Source organism: Macrobrachium nipponense, chromosome 31 (assembly GCF_015104395.2).
Source record: "Macrobrachium nipponense isolate FS-2020 chromosome 31, ASM1510439v2, whole genome shotgun sequence".
Classification (NCBI taxonomy): Eukaryota; Metazoa; Arthropoda; class Malacostraca; order Decapoda; family Palaemonidae; genus Macrobrachium; species Macrobrachium nipponense.
Window position 1 is genome coordinate 49,354,633 of NC_061093.1, and position 17,328 is coordinate 49,371,960.

At 37.7% G+C, this 17,328-nt stretch overlaps 1 protein-coding gene across 8 annotated transcripts in view; it reads right to left on the reverse strand.

The window, feature by feature from the left end:
• LOC135206953 (histone-lysine N-methyltransferase 2C-like) overlaps positions 1–17,328 on the reverse strand; it is a 307,132-nt gene that overhangs the window by 190,329 nt on the left and 99,475 nt on the right. For 7 of the 8 annotated variants that reach the window (XM_064238498.1, XM_064238497.1, XM_064238493.1 and 4 more), the window contains exons 7-10: positions 7,049–7,380; positions 6,495–6,692; positions 3,324–3,505; positions 3,005–3,220 (exon numbers count right to left, since the gene is read on the reverse strand). In XM_064238498.1, coding sequence (XP_064094568.1) covers positions 3,005–3,220; positions 3,324–3,505; positions 6,495–6,692; positions 7,049–7,380 — 928 coding nt within the window. The remainder of the gene's footprint in view (positions 1–3,004; positions 3,221–3,323; positions 3,506–6,494; positions 6,693–7,048; positions 7,381–17,328) is intronic. The other variant, XM_064238492.1, reaches the window with a different exon arrangement.

The following is a 17,328-nucleotide window of genomic DNA, read 5'->3' on the forward strand; positions in this document are numbered from 1 at the left end:
TAATATTTCTTGTACACTAATATACACTTTATTTACAGGTTTTGCATTTTTATTATTAAGTTACGTATTGAATGGTCCAAATTGTTGTAGTATTTCATTGTTTATAGGTCAATTTAGCTTTATTATGAAATTTACTGGAGTGTTTTTGGAGGGCTTGGAACGGATTAGCCATTTTACATGTAAAATATGGTCCAAGATACGAAAGGCGCCTCGGAACGGATTAATTTCGTATCTCGAGGTACTACTGTAATCCAAAATGGCGACAAAAGTCGACTGCAACAACAAACCACCAGTGTTACCCCGTGGCCGGCAGAAAATGAATTGAAGATAGTTAGCTCAGCAGTACCGGGTATTCCCGAAAGTGGGCGGGACCTGTATCACCTACACAAACGATGGCAGTGCCGCCGCCACCGCCAGGAAATTTGAATTTTCAACTGCCAGGTAAAAAAGCGTACAGCTAATGTAATTGTTTGGTAAGTAACTTATGTGAAACTATCCATTTTGATTGGTAGACATTGCAAAGAATTTTGTCATCTGCACTTTGCAATTACTTCTGCTGCTACGGACATTGCATCTTGAGATAGCCTTCTCCCCCAAACTATGACTGCATGTTGATCTACAGCAGTCTAGTCACATCTGAGGACTTGCAAACTCCAAAGAGAAGAGGTGCTGAAGAGCAAGGCCATAGGGCCAACTGAAGGAATAACTGCACATAACTGACACATATACATGTGTGTCTTCATGACCGTGAGAGGAATAACAAGCAGAAGGCCTTCTATGAGAACCTCAACAGGGAGGAGTTCTGGAATAACTGACTAAGTCACAGGCTGAAAACATGTCCACGGCGATGCAGAAACTCTTGCATCCATGCCATCATGAAACTTATAAAAGATCAACAAGGTGTTCTGAAAGGATGATGACTAAAGAAACAGCCGTTCGAACATCGAGTCAACAAGTCCTAAGGTCGCTGGAAACACGTCCATAGATGTGTAGAATCTCTCATGCACATCGTAGGAAAGAGCATCATTCCCATTAATGTGCAAAATTGCTCACATTCATCAAAGGAAGGAGCATCATTCCTTGGCTGGACATCCTTGAATCACGGGAAGACGATTGCCGAATCTGGCCATGTCCGTGTAAACTTGGAACTAAGCATTCGACTGGTCGTGTCCACATAAACCTGGAACTAAGGATTTGACTAGTCATGTCCATATAAACTTGAAACCAAGGTGATTAAGTCACAAGCTTGTGAGCTCTACAGCAACAAAGCCTATAGTACTACTGGCAACATGTCCCTGAACATCCAGAATCTCTCACTTCCAACAAAGGAAACTATCATAACACTGGGTGGAACGTTGTAGAATCTCCACAGCTCCTTCTTTTGAACCATCTGGTGCAAATCGTCAGCTTGGAATATTCCCGGAATCTAAGGAAACTGCACCTGGTGCTCTGCTTGCAGGGTCTTGGAGAGTAACTTACAACATGAAACAAACTCCAGTTTGAAGATAAGGGAGAGCACCGAGTGAAGGAGGCGAAGATGAAAACTTTCTATGTTAAGACAGACAAATCCTCGCACATAACACTTGGCTACATGAACCCGTAACATCTCAAATGTTCCGATCCACACAAAAACCTGAATGACTAAAACATCACCTCATTCCCAGAAATTGTGCAGTTGAAACAAAATATTGTGCACGTAAAATGAAAGAACTTAATTAAACACACACATAGGTGTTAGAGAAATAACAATAATGATAAAAAAGGCAGAAAAAAACTCCAAACTAAAGCCTACTAAGCAGCATGAGTAAGTCCATATATCATTGAAGAAGAAATAAAACATATTAAAATGTCTTAACATATACAAATGTTTCAATATATCCAAAATATTGCAAATTACAAACTTGCTATAAAAGGAACAAAATAGTAGTGCCTCCCCCTTCTAAGAAGGGGCAAAATACCACTGAGAGAGACGGTTGGCATTATACATAAAATCAGCTGATGATTAAGCAGTAGGAATGGGCCTGAGAGCACATCTACTGCAAGTTGTATTTGTCCTAGAAGAAGTCAGGAAGTGTGAACACAAGAACCCTGCTAGGCCATGACATACGTATACATTGATGCTCACAGGACTTCTTAGGCTAGAGGAATCCATGAGACAACAAAGAAAGAAATTATGGGCTTAGGTAAAAAACCACTTGAGAGGAGGAGAGCAAAAGTGAACATCTGCGCTCCAAGGTAGTTGAAGAAAAACTGAATGCGTCACTAGGTTCAAGCATGGTCTCTGACCCGCTTCCACCTCAGCTTTGTATTGGATGCCAGATGCCACAGATTCCTTGCATTTACAATCTTTTATTGTTTTTAACTAGTTTCCAGCTGGCAACAGATTTTTATCCTAATGTTAAGGCCCAAGGTTTGTTCCACGTATGAACAAAGATGAAATTGAGGCTACTTGCTGTTTTTCTAAGTGTGAAGGGCTCTAGGGGTATCCACCATAAGCATTAATACCTAACAAGGGCTCTAGGGGTATCCACAATAAGCATTAATACCTAACACTTGAGTTATTCTACTAAAGGCAGTCCCCAGTTATCGGCGAGGTTCTGTTCTGACGGCCTGCTGATAACTGGTTAATGGTACCTCTGTTAGGTAATTACCGGTGCCAATAACCAGAAATCAGCGCATTTCAGCATAAAAAATCACAGATTTTGGTGCTAGACGAGCTCCATAAAACTGGATTGCTGATAACAAGTGACTGCCTGTATTTTCTTTAAAAAAAAAAGAAGATTTTGGCTGTATATTTAGCATATTCCATAACAGAAGAAAGTTCTGAAAAGTATGTCAGACTTTCATATCTTAGTATGAAAAAGCTACTTTTTTTTTTGCAAAGCTTAACATCTAAAATACCTAGAATAAATACCACATTTCAAAAATTTCTAAAATTATGTAATAATACTATCATATAATTCCAAAGGCAGCTACTGATCTCTAAAATTCTAATTAAGCTCACCTTTCAGCTTCTTCCTCAGTGTGAATCATATCATCTGAAGCATGAAGCCACCTTTCGCAATTTGTACATTGAATAATCAGCTCTCCATCAGCGTACGGTTCATCACACACTGGGCACTGTGTCATTGACATACAGGGACCACACATACTATAATTTTGCTGCCATGTAGAATTGGGCCCCGGGTCAGTGGCACCACAGTAATGACATATTGCACACCTAAAACAAATTATTGAAGATGAGAACCTTACCTTCATGAATCATTCAGGGTTTAATTTCAGACACCAGTAGTATGTGATGAAATAACAGATATAATACTCACCACTTACACCTCCAAACACCTGATGGAACTTGATCTAATGGAGGATTCATACAATATATGTGATAGGAAATATCACAATCTTCACACAAGACTAGCCTAGCTTCATCATTCCTTTCCCCACAACCCTCACATACCGTACAGTCTAAGCATCTCCATCCTTTCTGAAGAACTACTTTTGTTACCTGCAAACAAAATGGGCACTTAAAAGAATATGAAGATTTTGAAAAAATGTGACCAAGCAATGCTAAGATTCACGGTTAAATTGCATGGGAAAGAACATTGAAAAAAAGAGGAGGGTTACTTTAGAAACTGGTGTCCAGAGGCTGGTCAACAGTTCAAGATCTCAAAAACTGATGGCTTGGGCATCTCATGAGATGGGAAGAAGTACAGTTAGAAGGCAACAGACATGGAAATAGTGGACCAAATACAATAGGAAGACCAAGGAAATCCTAGAGAAATGGAGTAGATGGGAATTCAGACATGGCTTAAATAATTCAATGAGATCAAGGGGCATCAATTTCCATCAAAGGCCTTGAAAAAGAATACCCATGATAAAACTATAAATATCTGAAAACAACATACAAGGGGTGACTGTAAAAAGCATGTGCTATATCAGTGCATCAATAGTAAATATAGTAAATCATATAATTTCAAACAGCAACAATACCTGTCATCTGAATAGATATGTCTTCCAATGCAAATGATATAAAATGCTAAAATAAAATAAATATATAAAACAAGAAAAAGACTGATGCGAGTTTCTCTTTACAAGATAATTTTATCAATTACGACACTCCAACACCTCAGCATGTGTTGTCTACAGAATGAGGCTGACTTATGATCAAGGGATTAACCCTCTTATGCCGATTGGACGCATTAAACGTCGAGATAAATTGTCTCCCGGGTGCCGATTGGACGTATTAAACGTCGACATAGAAAAGTTTTTTTTTTAATTTGCGGAAAAATACTTATAGGCCTACCAGCCTAAAACTTTTGAATCACGCGCCTCGGGGGATGCTGGGAGCTCACGGATCAAGGCCTTATTTTGTTTATAATCGTTACGCAGGCGCGCAAGCGTGAATTTCTTTCTTATCGCATGAAAAAGTATCAGTGACACATCTCAGAAATTATTTCATCACTTTGACATAATTTTTGCACCATTTTAATTAGCTGTTACATGGAGTACTATATATGAAAATGTGTGCAATTTCATGTAGAATACAAAAAAAATACTCATGATTGTAGCTTTTATCAGTTTTGAAATATTTTCATATAAATAACAATAAGTGCCAAATTTCAACCTCGGTCAACTCTGACTCTACTGAAATGGTCGAAAAACGCAATTGTAAGCAAAAATTCTTATATTCTAGTAATATTCAATTATTTACCTTCATTTTGCAACAAATTAGATGTCTCAAGCACAATTTTTCGATTTATGGTGAATTTATGAAAAAAACTTTTTCCTTATGTCGGTAACTCTTCCGATAAATTTTTTTGTGCGATTGTCGTAATGTTTGCACCATTTTAAATTTGCCGTTACATAAAGTTTTATATATGGAAATGTGCGCAATTTCATGCACAACACAACTAAAAACAACCCATGGTTGTAGCTTTTATCAGTTTTGAAATATTTTCATACAAATAACGATAAGTGCCAAAATTTCAACCTTCGGTCAACTTTGACTCTACCAAAATGGTTGAAAAACGCAACTGTAAGCTAAAACTCTTATATTCTAGTAATATTCAATTATTTACCTTCATTTTGCAACAAATTGGAAGTCTCTAGCACAATATTTTGATTTACGGTTAATTTATGAAAAAAAAAAACATATTCCTTACGTCCCCGCAGTAACTCTTGCAAAAAATCTGAAATTTTTTTGTGCGATTGTCATAATGTTTGCACCATTTTAAATTAGCTGTTACATAAAGTTTTATATATGAAAAGGTGCACAATTTCATGTAGAATACAACAATAGATGATTGAAGGTTGTAGCTTTTCTCATTTTCGAAATATTTGCATATAAATCACGATAAATAGAAAAAAACCACGTTCGGTCAACTTTGACTCTACCGAAATAGTCGAAAAACGCAATTGTAAGCTAAAATTTTGAAATAAATTCGAAGTCTCTAGCGCAGAATTTAGATTTATGGTGAATTAAAAAAAAAAAAATTCCTTCCCTCCGCGCGCGGATTCTCCGCCGCAAATCTCCGAAATGCGTACGTCGCACTCTCGTTATATTTGCTCCGTTTCATAGAATTTTATATATGAAAATGTGCACAATTTCATGTAGAATACAACAAAAAATAATTGAAGGTTGTAACTTTTCTCATTTTTGAAATATTTGCATATAAAAAAATATATAAAATATTCGACATTCGGTCAACTTTAACTCGTCCGAAATGGTAAAAAACTGCAATTGTAAGCTAAAACCCTTACAGTATAGTGATTGATATTCAATCATTTATCTTCATTTTGAAACAAATTGGAAGTCTCTAGAACAATATTTAGATTTATGGTGAATTTTTGAAAAAAACATTTTTTTACGTCCGTGCGTTACGAATTCATGCATCATTTTGTGATAATATTTTCTCTGTATTTCTTTGATCGTTTTACAATGTGTTATATACCAATATGATCGCAATTTAGTGTACAAAACAATGAAAAAAATTAACTTTTTAGCTTTAACCATTTTGCTCACAGCGCAATTTGAATACAATTATATATGAAATTTTGTTTTTGCGCTATCATATATCGCATTATTTATATATGATAATGATATTTTTTTTCATTTCTGATGGTTGCATACTAAACTTCGGGCAATGACATAAAAAGGAGCCAAAAATGAACTCTTAATCTTGAAAACTAAGCGCTCTGTGATTTTTTGAAAAAAATATTTTTTCCGCTTCGGCGCTCACTCCGAGACCCCCTCGGCATACGGGAGACGATTTTTATTATACCCCTTCGGCGTAAGGGGGTTAAAGAACTAGATTTTTAATTGACATGTTGAGTCTGTCAGGGGCATAGCCTACTTATATTTGCATTTACAGTACGCTATACCAGACTAAGGCACTGCTTCATGAAGCCAGTAATGGAAAACTACTTATTTATCAACCTGACCATTATTGAATATATTGTGTATGTCACTTTTGAACATAATAGCTAAATCTGACCTTTACATTAGCACAGTAAGGATGATAGCATTGCCCACACTGAGCACATGCAATAAGACGGCCTTCTTGATCTTGTCCAAAGGCTCCACACATAGCACATACATCTTGCTCAAGGCAAAATTCATCTTTGGCTGAAACCAGGATAACTTTATTCTCCTCTCCTTCTTCCTTTCCTGTGCCATGATTCACCTCCATAACCTTGAAATAAAAGCAAGCAATGTGTAACACTAATAAAAACAAGTTTCTGAATGAAAGGTATCTCAAGTGCAAAATATTTACAAAAGCAAATTGATGTGACTGAATAAGTACAGTATTTCTGAAGATCAAAGTCTCCTAAATTTTAAAATCTCTGATGATTTCCTAATTTGTTCCAGTACTATATAATAATGCAGCTCTTCATTTGACAGAAATATGTATCTTTAAAAGCAAAAAATGCACCTTACTTTTTCACTATGGGCAAATTATATTTTTTTACCCCATCACAAATTACCTTTCAAAAGTAAAAAAAAGGATAGAAGTCAAAAACCTAAAAACTTAAATTTTATCTTATTTACCTGCAAGGAAATGTTTTGATAATTGAAATATCCCCTGTAACCTCGACCACCACCTCGTCCCCTACGGATAGGCAGGGTCTGACCTCGCTTGCGTGAACTTGAAAAGGCTTTCTTTCCAGGACTGCATTTGCCAACAGTTCCACCACGTAACCTTGGTGTAAATCCTCCTCTCTTTGCAAGGCCAATTGGTTTTCCCCGGCTAAAATAATTTCCCTGAGGCTTAGGTATAGTGGAAAAGTCATCGAACTTCGCATCCGGGGTTAAATCCATATCATTGGAATCCTCAGAATGAATGGATGATCCCTGAGGCCCGTCACAGCTGTCCTCTTGTGCTACAAGTACAATCAAACAAACTCTGTTACTTGTCCATTTACCATAAATAAAAAAAAATAATTAGCAAAACACAATTCAAAATTATTCTTTACTCCCTATAAGTATCTGAAATTAACCATTTTACATAATGAACAGTCAATGACATACCCAGACATTAGTCTTCAAATATCATTTGGGTACAAATCTCAATATTCATTTACGTACTTCAAAACCTCAAACCTAAATTTGTCATTCATAGCTACTGTAATCACTTAAAACTAAACAAACCATAAATAATTAGATGAAACTGTTGAAACTATCCATGCAGAAGTACTTAAACTGTATACGTATATTAAATCTAGCTTGCAGTTCAAAAAATTCAAATTATACTTGTGTTGTGCCAATAATTACATAATAGAGGAAGGTACCCCATATTTTCAAAGAAAAGAATCCAACTTGAACTAAAACTTAATAACATAATGCTTTCCTGATTTTTAATGCATGACCAAAGACTTGAGTACCGTATATTTCTGTGTATAAGACGACCTTTAGATACAACATGGTGAAAAATGATGGCAAGTTTTTATGAATTTATCTCATATCTGTAGTATAAGACCACTACTAAATTAGAAAACCATCTGTGCATAGGCTAGCTTTTGGTTACCATATATACTCACATATCAAGACTTTTGAAGACCTAATTTGGAAACTAATTTTAAGGGGTTTGCATTATATACAAGATATAAATTAGCATGTGAAATATTCACATATTAGTACGTATCGTAATATGAAATAGAAGCAAAACAAATATGCATCTTTTCCATTGATCTATAAAAAAGTTATGCTTTACTTAACTACTTCACTGTATCCAATATTTTATGCGAGTATCCTCATGATACTATTGTTTCATAAAATACAAACATAGCGATGATGTACCATTTGCATTGTTTATGTTGTCATGAACATGGACAATGATACCATACAGGAATTTCTTTTTTTTAAGCACCAATTCCTCTTTAAAGATAGTCATGGGAGGAAAGTTCATGCCATCTGCTATACACATTTAACCCTTAAACGCCTATTGGACGTATTTTACGTCGAGATAAATTGTCTGTCGGGTGCCGATTGGACATATTTTACGTCAACATAGAAAAGTTTTTTTAAAAATTCACGGAAAAATACTTATAGGCCTACCAGCCTAAAACTTTTGAATCACACGCCTTGGGGGATGCTGGGAGTTCACGGATCAAGGTGTTGTTTTGTTTACAATCGTTACGCAGGCGCGCAAGCGCGAATTTCTTTCTTCTCGCACTAAAAAGTATCAGTGACATCTCAGAAATTATTTTGTCACTTTGACATAATTTTTGCACCATTTCAAATTAGCCGTTACATGGAGTATTATATATGAAAATGTGTGCAATTTCATGTAGAATACAAAAAAAAATACTTATGATTGTAGCTTTTATCAGTTTTGAAATACTTTCATACAAATAACGATAAGTGCCAAAATTTCAACCTTTGGTCAACTTTGACTCTACCAAAATGGTTGAAAAATGCAATTGTAAGCTAAAACTCTTATATTTTAGTAATATTCAATCATTTACCTTCATTTTGCAACAAATTGGAAGTCTCTAGCACAATATTTCGATTTATGGTGAATTTATGAAAAAAATAACATTTTCCTTACATCAGCGCGGTAACTCTTCCTAAATATCATACGTGAGATTGTCGTAATGTTTGCACCATTTTAAATTAGCCATTACATGAAGTTTTATATATGAAAATGTGCGCAATTTCATGTAGAATACAACAAAAAAATAATTGAAGGTTGTAGCTTTTCTCATTTTTGAAATATTTGCATATAAATAACGATAAATAGAAAAAACCACCTTCGGTCAACTTTGACTCTACCGAAATGGTCAAAAAACGCAATTGTAAGCTAAAACTCTTACAGTCTAGTAATATTCAGTCATTTATCTTCATTTTGAAACAAATTCGAAGTCTCTAGCACAATATTTAGATTTATGGTGAATTAAAAAAAAAAAAAACTCCTTCCCTCCGCACGCGGATTCTCCGCCGCAAATCTCCAAAATGCGTACGTCGCATTCTCAGAATATTTGCTCCGTTTCATATTAGGCGTTTCATAGAGTTTTATATATGAAAATGTGTGCAATTTCATGTAGAATACAACAAAAAATAATTGAATGTTGTAGCTTTTATCATTTTTGAAATATTTGCTTATAAAAAATATATAAAAAAAATTCGACATTCAGTCAACTTTAACTCATCCGAAATGGTCGAAAACTGCAATTGTAAGCTAAAACTCTTACAGTATAGTAATATTCAATCATTTATCTTCATCTTGAAACAAATTGGAAGTCTCTAGAACAATATTTAGATTTATGGTGAATTTAAAAAAAAAAAAATTTTTTTACGTCCGCACGTTACGAATTCATGCGTCATTTTGTGAAATATTTTCTCTGTGTTGCTTTGATTGTTTTACAATGCATTATATACCAAAATGATTGCAATTTAGTGTACAATACAACAACAAAAATTAACTCGTTAGCTTTAACCGTTTTGCTCACAGCGTGATTTGAACAAAATTATATATGAAATTTTGTTTTCGCACTATCATATATCGCATAATTTATATATGATAATGATATTTTTTTCATTTCTGATGGTTGCATACTAAACTACAGGCAATGACAAAAAAAGGAGCCAAAAATGAACTCTTAATCTTGAAAACTAAGTGCACTGTGATTTTTTGAAAAAAATATTTTTTCCTCTTCGGCGCTCACTCCGAGACCCCCTCGGCATATGGGAGACGATTTTTATTATACCCCTTCGGCGTTTAAGGGTTAAACAACAGTTAAAAGCTCTTTTACACCCAGTAGTTTTCATTAAAATATTCTTCTCTCCAATTTTAATTATGGTCAAGTTTGATGGTACAATGAAGTTTAGGGGAGTTTCATCCAAGTTGCGGATGCATGATAATTTATGGTCACTAGAAGCCTGAACATTGTTTTGCAGCTTACATTTGCCTTCCAGCACTCTTGTGTGTGCTCTTCACAGGAAAGATGAAGAAAACCAAATCTTCTACTGAAGACAGTTTAAGTGGTGATTAATTGCCTGTATTGCAAGAGCAGGTGCTCCATAACTTGATCAAAAACCAAAAACAATCCCAGGTAGATTTACAAAGAGCTTTGTATTCCCAAACAAGTAAAAACTTATGAAACGCACTCTAACCAAAGGAAACAAGGTGCCCAGGAAAATAGGAATTGTTGGGAGGTGGGGTGAAGGGGAGTTATGACAACTCTCCCGCCACGTTCGAAAGTGAGTCAACAGACTTGATAGCATTCTCATACGACACATCTTTAGATAGCTACTATGTAGCTAGAATGATATCTCGCTTGGAAAAAAAGTGGATACTGTAACCACGGTCGAGTTGAAAAAAGAAACATTAATCAAGGCGGACGAAAAAGATTGGCCAATAGCCAAAGAAAAACCATGTACAGAACAATGTTACTGAGTTTGATTGCCTCGTCTTCACAGCATTTATTAATTTATTTTAGTTCTAAAAGAGCAGCCATTTTTATCCTAACATCAGCTGATTTTAGGCGGGAAACCCAAAGCAGGCCAGCAATCGTCAACTTCCGCTCGTAGATGGGGGGGAATAAAGACTCCTGTAAGCCTTAGGGACATATCCCAGAACAAATGTGTAGCTAGCTAGGTACTTCTTAAGCATACTCTCAAGATCTTTTTTCCTGTGAACCTCACGCTGGCAATATGCTCTGTTTCCAGGATGGCCGCCGGAAGGGGGGATAAGCTGACCCCAACACCCAAGCTTCGCACCGGCATTCGTTCTCAGTCCTCTCCAGGCCGTGACCTAGGACAGATGTCCCAGCCAGCCTTCAAATAAGGCCTACCAAAGGGGGCTAACTGGCGCCCCAGACCACAGACAAAGCCAACACCAATTTCTATAAAGGTCCACTTGCATAAGGCTTCCAGGTACATCTTGTGGTAAAGACATATTGCCAGTTCTTTCCCTCCGAGTCAAGTAACTGCTCCACAATTTCAAATTCGAACTCCTAATTCTCAAATGACATCCCTTTGTTCCTTTCCTTGCCTCGTGGCCGCATGCCACCTTTTGTGTTCGTCCCAGACAGAGTCTTCATGGAATATCTCGTTTAAACACTAGAGTTCCTTTCCCCAGTGTGTTAGATAAAGTTGAATAGCTGTAACTTGTGCAAGAAGTCTTCATTTCATTTTGTGTCTAATCTGGGAATTTTTCCAGATCGGCTGAGTCACGTGTCCAAGTCTCCCCGTTCGCAAGTGCTGCCTTAACACAAGATAAATGTGAGTAATTTTGAAAACTAGCATTTACGTTAATCTGAATTAGCCAGCTCTCGCCTTGTGAGAGATAAGAGAGGTCCATGTGCGGCCCAGTTGCTTTGCCTTTCCACTGTTGTGTAAATAAAGGTAATGTAGATTAATCAGCTGGTTTTTAATGGCGACCTTTCTCTAGAGTAAAAATAATCATATTAATCCCTTTATAAGGTAAGTTTCAAGAAAGTTAATCTGCATTTTCCCTTAAATATTTTCCATTTACGTATTTGGGCTCTCAAGGCCAAGCCCATACATAAAAACAAACAAGTCCATTTCAACGAAGAAAAAGGCACAGGCTAGTAGACAAGGATTTGGAATGAGCAAAAATATGATGACTGGTTCCCTAACCAATTCTGATAAGCCTTGTACTGACCAAAATAAGGTTTATGTCCCGTTTTAAGTTATTGATATGCTTTTCCACAACCGAAAGCGGAGCAAAAGGCAGAGCTAAAGAGGAAGTCTCAGTACTAACTAAAGCATTAGCAAAGGAAACACCTAGACTGTATTGATAGCTACAGATGAGGAACCTAGAGAAAGGGGAGAAATACAGGTACTCCTCATTTAACGACGTACAGTCATACCCCTACATACAAAAGTCCCTACATAAATAAAAATCCAGGTTACGAAGGCAAAGACGAAGATTTTTTTGCTTCCGCGTACGAAAATAATTCAGGTTATGAGAACTCGCACGCCGCCAACTCAGTAGACTCGCCACCATCCTCCCGCTCTCCCATTGGTTCCTGATGCTAGTTACTGCCGTAAGCTCCAGCTCTCCTATTGGTCAGCATCTATTCTATCATGCATCTACGTAAGAAAGTTCCTCGACCATTTCGTTTCGGCAGCGTTATCGTACACCCGCGGAATTCGTTCGTTCACATAGATTTCGTTCGTTAACGTAAATTCGTGTTAGTGATTTCACTTTCGTTGTACTGTAAGTTACTTTATCATGTCGTGTATGAACTTAATTACTTACGTTATTAGCCATGGGTCCCAAGAATGTTGCTGAAGTTCAAGGAAAGAAGAGGATGCTTTCTATGGAGACGATGATGGAGATAATCAAGAAATGTTAATGTTTCCTGCCATTTGTTAATGTGTTTCGTAAATTTTAGTGTTAAATGTTTTCTGCCATTTTATAATGTGTTTCGTAAAGTTGAGTGTTCACGTTTTCTGTTGTTTGTCCTCCTCCTCTGTCGCCACTTTCGGACATTGCCTCACTCGAAAGGTAAGGTTCCACATTTAACTACATATGTACGTACATGTGCGTACAGTATTTCTTGTACCCTGTACACTAATACACTTTATTTACAGGTGCAGTAACGATTAGATTAGGTATTGAATGGTCCAAATTGTTGTATTTCATTGTTTATTGGTCAATTTAGCTCTATTATAAACTTTACTGTGGCGTTTTTGTAGGGCTTGGAACAAATTAGGCAATTTACATGTAAAACGTAGTTCTGGATACGAAAATATCAGGTTACAAAGGCCGCTTCGGAACGGATTAATTTCGTAACCTGAGGCACTACTGTGCTTGTTTTATGACAACTCAGAGTTACAACGATAACATGGAGAGAGAGAGAAAAAAAAACATAAAAATGAAAATAAGAACATTGCCAATGGTGGCCAGAGAAAGGCTATTCAGTGCCTATAATCTAGCCTAACCTAGGTTTTGAAAACCTAGAAATCTATGGCTAAAACAATAAATAAGGTTGTAATATACTTTGTAAAGAAAAGCTTTACAGCTGAACCTCTTAAAGACGGCATTCTATGGTCTGGGAACTCCCCTGGTTGGCTTGATTCAGCCGCCATTAGTTCGTTGCGTAGCCGAACGGGTGGCGCCACATTTGTTTACAACTTCAAAACAGCAAAAATTATGCCATATCTCCTCTGTTTTAGTTAGAATAATTCCCAGTAATGAATAGAAAATGTGTGAAGTCAAATAAATTTTTTATATTAATTTGAAGATAAATATATTTTTTAAATATTCCACTTGAGAAGTCTCTACCAAGTCATTCCTTTTAATCAAAACAATGAGACATTTGGCATACACAAATTCCTTACTTTTAGTATGCTTAATGAGACATTTGGCATACACAAATTCCTTACTTTTAGTATGCTTGAAAGACTTAGATGTAATACAGTTTGATAATTTTTTTTATACAACTGTGTATTTACATACGCATTTGATATGTCACCCATGAGACCAGGTGATACTAGAGGTAAGAAGTGCAAGCATAAATCTTAATCAATGCTAGAAAATGCTTATCCCATTAGCGAATAGTTTAGTGTTCACTTTCCTCAATAGATGGCTTGTGCTTTGTTTACGTTTTGACAGCAATATTCAAATGCCCCGTGATGGCCGAAATCATCCTATTTTTTCATTTCACTACCCTCTACAATAAAAATATATGACAAAGAAACTAAGAGCAATAATTATGAAATACCAAATTTAGAATATGAAAATCACTGGTAAATAGTGTGCAGATTATGAGAAAAGTTTAGCACTGTATTGATTTAGTACTGTACAGTAGGGCCTCGATAATCACGGGGGATAGGGCATAGAACCCCCCGTGATAAGTAAATACCCGTGTTATCCTGATACCACCCCTAAAAATTGCTTTAAACTGCCTACTTTAATAATTAACCCACCCAAGACCACTATTTCAATGTTTATAACTGCCTACTTTAGTTCAAGCACCAAATATGTCTTCAACTATCACCTTAAACTAAATTCAAGACAGTTTCAAAGTTATTCTTTCCTATCTTCAATTTCCCCTTCATCAGATCAGCAAACAAAAGTATATTACCTAACAATTCCTTTCCATTTTCATGATTTGGCTGCTGCACCAAACTAAAAGTACATAGTATATCTATTTTGTGAATGAACATATTTATGATAAAAAAATGATATTGTTAAACTACAATAAAGTTTTGTACATACTTACCTGGCAGATATATACTTAGCTATAGTCTCCGACGTTCCCGACAGAATTTCAAATCTCGCTGCACACGCGACAGGTAGGTCAGGTGGTCTACCTTACCCGCCACTGGGTGGCGGATGTACGAACCACTCCCGTTTGCTTGTCAGATTTTTCTCTTCCACCTGTCTCCTGAGGGGAGGCTGGGTGGGCCATTAATGGTATATATCTGCCAGGTAAGTATGTACAAAACTTTATTGTAGTTTAACAATATCATTTTTGTACATGAACTTCCCTGACAGATATATACTTAGCTGATTGGCACCCTTGGTGGAGGGTAAGAGACAGCTAAATAATACAGGTAAGACGGGAAACAACTAATGTTGTAGGATATAAAAACCTTGGTTCTCACCTTTTCAGGATGAAGACTTCATAGATACTGTCTCTGAGTCTGCATTGCCTGGAGAGCTACAGCTAGGACGTGACCTGATGCTGAAAGACTCTCGGATCTACCACTAGGATATGTGATCCCCTATTGTGGTAGAATCCAAGTCGGATCCTGTTAGAGGGACCTTGTCCGCTTACCTAACAGATCCTTACCACTACCTATGCAAGGAGCCAAAACCCACCAGACCACCTAACCAAAATACAAAGGGTTAATATTACGATAAAAAGAGGTGCCTCCTGCAACCTCTTTCAGACAACCAAAAAACACCAATATAAAATATAGGGTAACATATAAAAAATTGACACAGGATAAGTTTCAGCTCCCTGCCCCAGCACCGAATCCGCCGATACGAAAGGACCCAAGGCGAAGCATTTATCATATGTGATTTTTACATCACGTAGGTAGTGGTTTGCGAAAACTGACTGGCATCTCCAAAAAGTCGCCTCCATCAAGTTCCGCACAGACATATTTTTTCTGAATGCAAGCGAAGTTGCGATGGCTCTCACCTCGTGAGCTTTCACTTTCAGTAGTCTAAAATGTTCTTCCTTACAGGCAACATGTGCCTCTGTAATAAGGCTTCTCAGAAAAAAGGAAAGAGCATTCTTCGACATGGGCCGAGTGGGGTCCTTTACAGAGCACCAAAGCACATCTTGATTAGCCTTAAGTTGTTCCTTCCTCTTAAGGAAATACTTCATAATTCTCATAGGGCAAAGAGTTCTTTCAGGCTCTTCCCCATACTAGAAAAGATAAACTACGAACTTCAAAGCTCCTGGGCCAAGGCCGTGATGGGTTTTCATTCTTTGCAAGGAAATTTGGAAGAAACGAACACACCATAGAATCTTCCTTAAACCCTATATTGCCCTCGATAGCTTGGAGCTCACTCACTCTCTTAGCTGTAGCTAGGGCCAAAAGGAAGATAGCCTTCTTCGTCAGATCCTTGAAAGAGGCTAAGCCAGGAGGTTCGAATCTAGACGATCCAAGGAATTGTAGAACTACGTCTAGATTCCAGTTCGGTACTACATGAGGACGCTTAATGGTTTCAAATGATCTAATAAGATCATGCAGGTCCTTATCATCGGATATATTTAAGCCTCTATGCCGAAATACCGCCGCCAACATACTGCGGTATCCCTTAATAGTTGACACAACCAGATGACATTCTTCTTTGAGGAAAATAAGGAAATCCGCAATTTGGGTCACAGAGGTACTGGAAGAGGAAATGTTCTTCCTCTTGCACCAACGTCTGAAGACATCCCACTTTGACTGGTATACACGCAAGGTGGAAGGTCTCCTCGCTCTTGCGATTGCTTTAGCAGCTGTTGCTGAAAAGCCTTTTGCTCTGACCAAACTTTGGACAGTCTGAAGCCAGTCAGACTGAGAGCGAGGAGATTTTTGTGGTACCTGTCGAAGTGGGGTTGTCTGAGTAGATCGCTCCTTAGCGGGAGCGATCTTGGAAGGTCCACCAACCATTCCAGTACCTCTGTGAACCATTCTTGGGCCGGCCAAAAGGGAGCGATTAAGGTCATTCTCATTGAATCGGACTCTACGAACTTCTTGATGGTTAGCCCCAGGATCTTGAAGGGGGGAAACACGTAGACGTCGAGTCCGTTCCAGTCTAGAAGAAGAGCATCTATTGCTAATGCCTCTGGATCCGATATCGGAGAGCAGTAAGGATCCAGCCTCTTGTTCTTTGACGTGGCAAAGAGGTCTATGTGTGGCTTGCCCCATAACTTCCACAGGCTCTGGCATACATCCAGATGAAGGGTCCACTCTGTGGGAAGGACCTGATCTTTCCTGCTGAGGAGATCTGCCCTTACATTTCTTTCTCCCTGCACGAACCTGGTGAGAAGCTTGATTCCTCTTTCTTCTGCCCACAGAAGAAGGTCTCTTGCTGTCTCGTACAGGGAGAAGGAATGCGTCCCCCCGTTTCCTGATATATGCCAGAGCTGTAGTGTTGTCCGCGTTGACCTGCACTACCGATCTTCTGACTTTGGGCTCGAAAGCCTTCAGAGCCAACCACACAGCCATCAATTCCTTTCTGTTGATGTGCCAGGCTACCTGGTCCCCCACCCAGGTACCTGACACTTCGCTGGTTCCCAGAGTTGCCCCCCACCCCGTGTCCGACGCGTCGGAGAACAACACCAGGTTGGGGGTCTGGGATTGAAGAGACAGTCCCTTCGCAAAGAGGTTGGGATCTGTCCACCATAAGAGAT